General features: G+C 52.4%; 1 protein-coding gene across 2 annotated transcripts in view; it reads left to right on the forward strand.

Moving 5' to 3' along the window:
- The window catches only part of SRRM4 (serine/arginine repetitive matrix 4), a 151,775-nt gene extending 142,506 nt beyond the window's left edge, over window positions 1-9,269 (forward strand). Inside the window, exons 11-13 of one of the 2 annotated variants that reach the window (XM_081037953.1) lie at window positions 287-397; window positions 1,007-1,144; window positions 2,846-9,269. In XM_081037953.1, the coding sequence (XP_080894079.1) occupies window positions 287-397; window positions 1,007-1,144; window positions 2,846-3,134 (538 nt within the window). In that variant the 3' untranslated portion in view covers window positions 3,135-9,269. The remainder of the gene's footprint in view (window positions 1-286; window positions 398-1,006; window positions 1,145-2,845) is intronic. The other variant, XM_081037954.1, reaches the window with a different exon arrangement.
- The last annotated feature ends 1,255 nt before the right edge of the window (window positions 9,270-10,524 follow it).

Raw genomic sequence — 10,524 nt, forward strand, 5'->3', positions numbered from 1 at the left:
TAGGGTACGTGCTATTACCCCCATTTTACAGAGGCCCAGAGAAGTGCAATCACCTGCCCAAGGTCACACAGCTAATACGTGGCCAGGACAGTAAGAACTGAAAGGAGTAAGTTGTTGATATCATTATTAACCACCTGAAAGGCAGGGGATTTCATTCTCCAGTGCGGGCCTGGTTCCTCTGACACAAAGAAAAAACCCTGGAGACCAGCTGAATAAAACGCTAGACATCCGGGACAACCCTGGCAGAGCTCAGCAGGCTCCTCAAGGGCCATTTCCTCTCCTCCAGGTCCTACTCGCGCTCTCCCAGCTATTCCTCTAAGTCTGGCAAGAGGAGCCCGCCTAGCAGAAGCTCTCGATCCCGCCGCAGCCCCAGCTACTCGCGCTACAGCCCCAGCAGGTAGGGTCCCACCCCTACGGATAGGCCCCGCCTCCGCCCTGATCTGCCGCTGTGGTCGGGTCCCGCAGACTCACCTCAGCGGAGCCTCCCTAAGCCCCTCCCCTAAGCCCCTCAGGTCAAGCCCTGCCGGAGTAGTAGGAATGGGATGATTATTCAACATTCTTGTAGTTCCCTTTGTTTTAGCTGGAGCGGCAAGGAGGCCTCAAATATATCCTGCTGTCCTAACGTACAACGTACCCCCACCCCAAAGGCCCCTACGGCCACACCCTAGCATTCATACCCCCACCCCTCACACACCCCACACTACCCTCATCCCTATATTCAGAGCCCTCTATTATTACACACCGGGGCCCGCGTAACGTTCACATCACCCCTGCAGCACGTGCACCCCTGTAATGCCCACCCTCAAAGGCTGACACCCCTGCACACGCCTGGCCCCAGCCCCACGGTGCTCACCCAAGCACTCATCTCCACAGCCTCGTCATCTCCCCTCCTGCCCCGTGGGGTAGAGGCCACGGGCAAGGAGAGGAGGTGAGTCCCCTCTCCCACGGGCTCACACAGTAACGCCAGGCCAACCCCAGCTCCCCAGTAACCCCCGCACCCCTTCAGGGAGCGGGACCCCAAGTACAGTGAGGACTCGCAGCAGCGGGAGCGCGAGCGAGCGCGTCGGAGACGTCGGTCCTACTCGCCCATGCGGAAGCGCCGGAGAGACTCCCCGAGTCACCTGGAGGCCAGGAGGATAACCAGGTGAGGCCGTGAGGACCGCGGTGCCCAGCGTCACCCTCACTCCCTCTCCCTTCCCACCCGTTCGGGCCTCAGGCTCCCTCCATGCCTCTTGGGGTTGGATTTCAGGACTGTGGGAGCTCAGTCCCCACACTCCCAACCACTGAACTTATGTTTCCGTTCAAACACCTCCGGGCCAACTCAAGACGCCAGACCACCCCGCGGGGCCAGCAAGGGGCGGGGCAGTGGAGGCGGGGCCTAGGGCGGGGTGGGGCGGGGCTAAGTGGGGAGGCTAGGGGAAAGGCGTGGGGCCAGTCTGAGGAATAGTGTGTGGCTGAGCGGGTGTGGCCAGAGTTTGGATCTGGAGCTGGGGCCCAGGGAAGAGAGTGAGGTCCGGCGGGGGAATGGGGGCCAACGCCACTGGACAGAGCTTTTGTCTGGGGTGGAGCCGGGCAGTGAACAGACCTCCCCCTTTAGCCCTCCATGCTCATATGCCAGGCTTAGAACCATCCGGAATTAAACCCTGAACCAAGTGTGCAGAGGGCAAACAGGATTGTTTAGGTGCCACAGGGACGAGGAGGTGGGTAAAGGAGAAAGCGCTGGATTTGGAGTGGAATCCTGGCTGTGCCACTTTCCAGGTGACCTGGGAAAAATCTCTTCACCTCCAAAACCTCAGTTGGAGGTTTCAAAATATTGGAGGAAATAACTCCCAGGAGTATGTGGCTGAAATGAAAGAGACAAAGAGATGTGAATGTATTTGGTAAAGATAAATGCAGAACGCTGGAACCAGGTGCCATTGTTTAGGACTGAATGGTCAGACTAGGTGACAAGGTTTCCTGTAACTGGTCAGGTTTTAGAAGAGAAACATGAGGTCTGAGTGGACACAGATTTCTCAGGCCTTGAAAGCTGGGGGAATGGCTGAGTGCTGCTCTAAAACTGTCTTTGACAATCGGTTGGGCTTTTCCACCCGACCCTCCAAGGGTCAGCCACTAGGCCCAGAGACCCACAGAAAGGAGGGGGTGGTTGTCCTGGCTGCCCAGTGCCTCCTCCTTGGAGATGGCCTGGAGGAGGAAAAAGAACTTGTGCCCCAAACAATAAGATGGGGTAATGGTGTCACCTTCTCCCTGGCACACAGGAAGGAACGTAGGGAAGGGCTGAGATAAAGAGAGGGGCATGTCCAAAAGGCTCTCTGGTCTCCTTGGTGGACCCCAAACAGTCCATCTTGATGAACCCATTCAAGTGTTTCCCAAACTTCAGTCACCCACCGCTTTTGCCCTATCTGCTTATTAAGGGTACCAGTGTTTACTTTTCTTTAAATAGATTTGCCCCTTTTTGGCACAAATGAAATTTATTTCAAAAGGAAATTTGATACACTACAGTAAATGGAAAAATCAGCCTCCCTTGCCATAAATAGAAGGTTCTAGTAAAAGTAAAAAAAAAAAATAACAAAACCAAACTACATGGAAGTTTCGATGTAGAATTTGTTGCCACTGGAGGCTCTGAACCCCAGGCTTGCTGCGTTAAAAAGTGAAATTACCACTTTCCGAGACTTGTCAGCACTAGGCTGAGACCATCTTGATGTTCTCAGAACGGCAAGGGAAGAATTTTTTCCTAAGGGACTGGGGGATGGAAGGACAGTGCTTTCCCTTGGGACAAGGCTGACGCTCCCAGACTTGAGACTGGGAGGAGTCTGGCCCTCACGCATGCTCCTTCCGGTCTCTGCAGCGCCCGGAAACGCCCCATCCCCTACTACCGACCCAGCCCCTCTTCGTCCAGCGGCCTCAGCAGCACCTCCTCTTGGTACAGCAGCAGCAGCAGCCGCTCCGCCAGCCGCAGCTACTCCCGCAGCCGGAGTCGCAGCCGGAGCCGCAGCCGCAGCAGCCGCAGCCGGAGCCGGAGCAGGACCCGCAGTAGCAGCAGCTCCAGCTCCCGCAGCCCCAGCCTGGGCTCCCGGAGCCGGAGTCGGAGCCGAAGCTACAGCTCAGCAGACAGCTACTCCAGCACGAGGCGCTAAGCAAGGGCCCTCCCTTGAGCCAGCTGCCTGGGGGGGGGAGGGGCCCTTTAACTCTGCCAGCCTCCTCCACTTCCTGCCCACCCTGCCTTCTCCTTGGTGACAGACATTGAGGGCTCCTGGACCTGTCCTTCGTGCTCTCCTGGGGAGGAGGAAAAGAGGGGACAGGGGCTTTGGCCTCTTATGTCAAGTTGCTAGGTAGGAGCCTCCACCAGCACCACCTTGGGGCTCAACTCAGACGGGGCATATGGAGAGAACCACCCTCTGTTGGCACAAAAACCTCAAAGTTTTGTAAGAAGCAGTGGGTCCATGACTCCAAAGTTTGGGCCTGGCCAGGAAAATGTAGTCGGTTCCGCTAACCCACTGCTCACAGGATGCTATGGAAAGCCAGTGGTAATTCATCACACCTGCCCTCCTTCACCCCTCATTCAATCTCATGGCTGCACGTTTATGGACGCCCCCCACCCATGGGGCTGGGGAGGGAGTGAGAGGAGACCAATGGCAATTCAATTCCGGGAGAGGGGGTCAGGCCTTTCACCTCCCCAGACAGGCCAGAGCAAAGGCTAGCAGGCTCTTCAAGAAGAGGGGACATATATGAATAGGGGACATGGATGTTTCAGTTGGTAGTTGGGTCTTCTGATCTTGAATGTAGAAACAAAGCAAGAGGTCAGTCCGCTGCTCCCAAGTATCTCAGCGTGGTCAGGAAAAGGAGCCCAGTAGGTTCTAGCAATGGAGAGGTCATCACATGGCATACACCAAATGCCGCTTGGCTGTTCATGGGGACCTTACAACCTCGCTGAGAAAGGACACAGTGGACAGTTGGGGCAGCTTGGTCTACAGCCCCGCTTCCCAAGTTTGCCTCAGCCTCACTAGCTGGCATCAACTTAATTCCACCGGACCATCTGCTGAACATTCCCAGTGCCGTGGCCAGCTGCCAGTCCCCAGCGCCAGTCAGTCTGGCCTTACCCTCCGGTTGGCGCCTATCTGCCCCCTCCCCACTGCCCAGACTGCCACACCCTGGATCCTACCCATTGTAGCCGAGCACCTACCCACCCTCAGCCTAAGCCACCCCTTTTGCCTCTCAGGAATTTTCCCAAGATGGGGCACAGTAGCTCAGGTTTTAGGAGAAAGACCCAAATCCAGAGAGTCTGGGAGTCTTGGATGCTCCGTGGCCTGGACCCCCAAGGTTTCTTGTCAGCCTAGGGAAGCCCCACCCTTCTGCCCTCACCCCTCCTTCCCCCTGCCAAGGGTTGAGCGGTGAGGGTAAATTGATCTGTTAACACACAAATACCAGCGGCTGCTTCATCCACAGAAGGCGCTGAGAACAGGGGAGTGAGGGAGAAGATCCCCAAAATAAACTCTTGGGCATCCCCCTCACCAGCTGACTGGCTTTCCAGAACCTTGTGGGTGAGTTTCAAGTTTGTGGTGGCAACAGCAGCAGGACAGGGCATGGAAGGAGGTGGGGTGGGGACAGTTGCCAGCTCTGGATACTGGGGCTTTGGAGAAACAGGGACCAAACGTTCGTTATCCCTCACAGCCCAGGGAAAACATTTGGAAAAACTCCTTTTTCTTAGAAGCAGTGACCCTCCCCTCCCCAACCTTTCCCGTCATTATCAGTCTGTTGGGCCAGAAACTACCCTGAAACCACCCCAAAAGTCCTCCACCAGAAGAGTGGAGCAAGGTGGCCCCGGCCGCAGTGGAGGACCAGGCCTTCCCATGATGCCCTCTGGCGCAGACCTGGGCCCTGCCCACCAAGACTTACGGATGCCAATGCTGTCACCAGAGAAGGCCGGATAGCAGGTGCCTGGGACAGGGGCAGGTGCCCTGGGAGGGCGTGTACAGCAACTGTAAATATCCGTCTCCCCCACCCAGGCACCCCGAATGGACTCCAGTCTCCCCTCATGGAAACAAAGGCTTCCCAGAGCCATGGAACCTCCTTAGCAGGACAGCAGTGAGAGGCCGAAGAGCCTCTTAGACTGCCTTCAGTCAAGCAACTCTAGGGGACCATTTTGCCTGGGTCTGCTAGCAAACCTTTTATTTATTTTATTTATTTGTGTTTATTTATTTATTTATATGATCTCTGAGTTACCATTAGCAGTATTCAACTATTTATTTATTTATGTATTTATTTATTTATGTATTTATTTGGAGACGTTGTGTGTGAGTGTTTGTGTGTTTGGGGAGGAGAGGGGACTTCTAATTATTTTTGTGCTTCTCTCCTTTTTTCCCCTGGTGTCTCTGGATGGGATGTGAGAGGCCGGATGTGGGTGGGGTTGTGGCCTTGGCCCTGAAGGCAAGACCCACTAAGCTCTACTAAGCCCAGGACATCCTGGAAGTGGCCCAGAAGCACTTCAGCCCCAAGCTTCATTTCTCCGCCCACCGTAAGTGAGGTCCAGGCCTCTGCCTCAGCCCCCTGCTCCCCAGCTGCCTCACTGAAGTATCAGGAAAATGAAAACAGCTGACAAGCTGATGAGCTCAAGTACTCAATTAACACAGTCAAGTCACAGCTTACGTCGGGGGTGGAGTCTGAAGCAAGCAGATGACGCAAAAGCTGCACAGAGTCCAGATCACCCAGTGGGAGACAAATGTGCTGTCTCTTGGGAGACTGATGAAGCTTCCGTTAGTATTTATTGAAATAGCTGCCCTGTGCTCCGGAGGCCATGGTGGTTGAAAAATGACACCTGGTTCAACAGGCAGGATCGCACTTGGAGTTCATAAGATGCTCACACCATGAGAGTAAGGCAAGAATTGAGGTGACCGAGGGAAGAGAAGATGCACATCTTGATTTCCCTCTTACTCCAGGGCATACATTCGTGGGCAGGATCACTCACTGGCTTTTCTGAGAATACCTACTTGGTTTCATGTCAGTTACTCCAGCTTCGGACTCCTGTAGCTAATTTCTCCCCATCCCCCGAGATGCTGCTTTATTCCTTGTGCAATGGACACACGCTGCCTCGTGATGAGGTAGCAGCCATCCTGGGAGAGGCACCCAAACCCAAAACAAAAGTCTTTTTCTGTGATCTCTTGTTGTCCTATCGGGAGAAAAAAACAAGGTATTTCAGAAATTAGGGGGAAGAAGGTAAAAGTTGCAGCTAGAGATTCCCAGCAAGAAGGTCATTTTGGAACCCATCCTGGGAACCCGGACGCAGACAGAGGCCTTTACCCGTCCTGCATCTGACCAACTCGCAGTGCCTTCCAGCTGCTGGTTGGAGACGACACCTGCTCTTTCCAAAGTCACTATTCACTGCCTTGAAATGGCCAGCTTGCCTGGTCCAGCTTTAGGTTTGGTGAGACATTATTTCCCTGGCAATGTGACTTTACCCCGCCCAAACCCAAGGAAGGGGAGTCAGTCCCCTGGCCTGGGGCAAGTTTGCAGGAAGCCTGCATACATGCCTCCTGGGGGAAACCCTTGCCCTTCCCTCTCACTTGGTGTGTGTCTCTGATTGCCTTTTTTTATTTATTTTTCCCTCCAAAATGAAAACTCTTGTTAGGGCACTGGCAACCTCGCTTAACCGGAACCCCCAACCCCTGGCATCGCTATTTCTTTGCCTACTTCACCCTCAGTACCTTTTGCTTCCAGGGAATGAAGCAGACCACCTGACCCCCCTCTTGAGGAGGACTAATTTAAAAAAACAATATGGAAAATGGGAGGGGGTGTGTGGCTCAAGGTCAAGCATACGCAGCCCTTTGACCTTCCTGCTGTGGCTGTTCACTGGATGAGTGAACGGGGCAAATTGCTCCCTTTCTCTGGGCCAAAGTTCCCACCTTTGAGAAGTGGAGGCGTTTTGGAGGTACGATCCAAAATGTTCACCTGAGGCCTGGGTAATTCTTCCAAGGCAGAGTGCGTTCACTGAGATGTAGAGCAAAAAGGAAAACATCATCAAACATTTGTAGGCGGTACTCATGAGAGTTAACCCCTAAAAGCAATATGTGAATTCCCTCTAGTTAATTAAGAAAAGCTAACTAATTCAAAGCCTCCACCCAGGAACATTCTAGCTCATCCAGGTTTGGCTGCATTCCTATCGCTACTTGTTCCCTTTCTTTAAAGGAAAGTCAATCTTTCAGAAGCAAAACAAAATTCAGATATTTGACAGACACAAGGGTCTCAGTCTTAGAGAACCCGCATCACTTCAATTTACTCAGACCCATCTTCCCAAAAGGCTTTGCTTGAAGTGGCCACAATTCGGGGTGCTCCCAAAGGTTTGAATGCACTTTTTTTTTCTCCTCAAGTCTCACGTCCATCTTTTCTTTTACTGTATTCTTTTCCATGAATATCATGTGTCTGTATCTTGCCTTTTTTCCTCTCCAGCTGAATATAAAATTTTGTCTGATGAAACAAAACAACCAAAAAAAAAAGAAAACCCCACAAAATTCCTCAACCCCTCCTGTGTTGGCCAACTGAGTCCAGCTGAGGAACTATGCTAGCTATACCACGCAATGCTTTGTGGACACCTCTTCCTTCTCACTTCTGTTCCACTGAGCCAATGAGACTGCGAGTTGTCTTCTTCCCTCTGTCTATGGCTATTGATTTTTGTTTTTTGAGGTGTTTTGGGTTGCTTTTTTTTTTAGTGGTGGTTGTTTTGCATTGTAAATACCATGATGGGGACCCCCTCATCAGATCATGGCTTACTTATTTAATAATTTATTTCCTATTTATTGGGTGATATTGGGAGCGAAGAGGAACTTCCCCTGAATTGCTGTTGGAAATCGGCCCATCTCCCAACCTCTGGTAGAGCTGTGTGCAGCGGGGGCGTGATCGCCCAGGTAATGAGAGCTAGAATCACCGAGCAAATTGGAATTGGCAGAAACGGAGGCTTCAGTCATACAAATTAAGCTCAAATGGAACTAAAACACTGGTTATCTCCGGGAAAACCTCATTTAGATGGAAATTAATTGAGGAATAAAATGCCTGTGCACGAACCAACTTCTATTAAAAAGTCACAACTCCTTGAAAAAAAAAAGAGAGAGAGAAAGAAGATTGTAATCCTTTTTCTCTAGCCAAGAAAAGCTATGCCTCATCTTCTAATGAGCTGAGTCAAAGAAAATGGAACAGCACTCCTATATGGGTCTTTTGCCTGTGTGTGTGTGTGTGTGTGTGTGTGTGTGTGTGTGTGTGTGTGTCTGGATGAAGTGGAGTGGGTCTCAGGCCTCAGTTTTATCAGCTGTAGAATGGGGTTTGGCCTAAGTGTTCTTGGCAGGGTGGAGGGAGCAGGTTCTAACTCTAAGCCAGTGAGCTCCAACTGTCAAGACAAATAGTCCTGTGTGTCCTCTCCTGCCTGTAGATTAAAGAGTGTCTACTAAGGAAGGAAATAAAAAATGGCATGGACTTAATTTGCAGGGTGAAGTCACAGCAGCTGAGTCCTACAGTCAGATAAGGGGGCCCTCCAAGTGCTGCCACCTTGATAACTCTGTGGCCTGGGGTAAAGCCCTCTATATTCAGCTTGAACTTCTCTCCAAATCTAGCCACCCAGAGTCATCAAAGAAAAGACCAGAACGGCTTTGCCGTGCTCTGGGTGTCACCACTGTTTATTGTGTCAGGCCGTATTTTATACAATTGTTCAAACAAACCAGTGACATTGGTCACATAGCCATTTCTCAGATGAGAAAACTGAGGCCCTGGAAGCGGGGACTGACGTGCCAATCTCCCTTGAGCTCAGATCTGTCTGACAGCCTGCCCCACACTGTCTTGGGAGCTCTATCTTGCTGGGGTGATGCTGTGAGGACTTCTCTGCTCGTGCTGTACCTTTTCTCTCCCAATTCCTTTTTCTCAAGCAGTCATGGCCAAGGACCTAGCAGAACCTAGCACATCAGCCTGGGGGTCTTGGTGCTCCCCAAGACCATTTCTCCATACCAGGGGCTGGAACTCCCATCTGGAAAACCCCAAACCAGGGGACCCACCACCAGCCCAATTCAGCCTTTGCAGCCAGCCTCTGCCCGGAACAGCCACATCAGAGGGGAGAAGCTCCTGTGTCCTCCTGCATCTGGGGACCCTGTCCTCTACCCAGTGACACGGCAGCCATGGCTTGTTTGATTTCTGATGTTCACAGCTAAGCGAACCTTCCCAGGGTTTTCAGCCTTCAGCCTGTACGAAACATGTCTCTGTTCTAATAAAAGGTCCCATGGTATGGTGTTCTCATACATGGCCCAGGGTCCTGTGTTCATTATGGGGTGAAGCAGAGGGAGGGGGAGGGCGGCAGGGAGACAGCACGTCGGCTGCACGCCACCGTCGTCACCTCGCTCACAGTTTCCACCGATGCCTTAGGAAGCCTTTTCCTCTGCACTTTACATGCACTAGCTCAGTCTTCACCACAACCCTATGAGGTAGGTATTAGGATCTCCTTCCTACAGAGAAGGAAACAGAGGCCCAGAGAAGCAAAGTTACTCGGCCAAGACCAAGGAGTTGACGACAGGATCTAGGCAGGCTGACTCCATACCCCACCACTCTGCTCCACAGCACCCCAGCTTACGTGACGAACAACCAGTTCTCCCCAGCAGAACAGTTTTTCTCCAAGGCCTTGATGGTCAAGAGGATGTGAGCGTAGGGTTCGGACGGGGGAGTCTGAAGACGAGGTGTAAATCTAGATGCTGCCATCACTAGTTGTGTGGGACACTGAGCAAGGATGCGTGGGGCTTGGTTCGCTCACCTGTGTGTGGGGACAGCGACAGTTACCCCTTTGGGCTGCCGTGGGAACAACGTGGAATGGTGGCTCTAAAAATTCAAATTAAAAAATGGGTGCGTGGAGAGCACTCAGGGAATGTCAGCAGGGTTACGATGGCCCACGTTGACGCTGAGCTCTGGAAGTGGGGCGCATGAGGCTGGCCAAAAGTAGCCCACATGGAACTTGGGGGCCCCTGCAAGGCCCTGTGGAGGCCTCCAGAGGTGTTCCCAGTGTCCAGCTGAAACATTCTGGCCCTGGAGAGCAGGGGCTGAAAGCACCCCCGGCGGGAGGCAGGTGAGGGATGAGGATGGGGTTAGGTCTGTGGGGTACGGGGCGAGCCCCATCTACCACTGCTGGGGAGCAATCTCCTAATTTCTCAAGAGAACCTGAATGTTTAGATAAAAATCTCCTGATTTTGAAAATGTTTTTTTTAAACACTATGTGGGTCAGAACTATTACACACACACACACACACACACACACACACACACACAGATTATATATACCGTCTCGGGGGCCAGACAGGAGGAGGTGTATGCACCCCACACTCACCCCCACCCCCAGGGCTAGGGATAGGTGATTTCAACCCTTGTCTACTACACAGTTTTGTCTACACCTGAGTAGGTTATTAGCTGAGGGAGAAAGACACTACAAAACAGGTTCCCACTATCGCCCTCACCCTGGCACCCTGCCCTTCTGGAAATCTCCCTTGGGAATCACTAGGACAAGATAAT

The sequence above is a fragment of the Rhinolophus hipposideros genome (genome assembly GCF_964194185.1).
Source record: "Rhinolophus hipposideros genome assembly, chromosome: 24".
Taxonomy (NCBI): Eukaryota; Metazoa; Chordata; class Mammalia; order Chiroptera; family Rhinolophidae; genus Rhinolophus; species Rhinolophus hipposideros.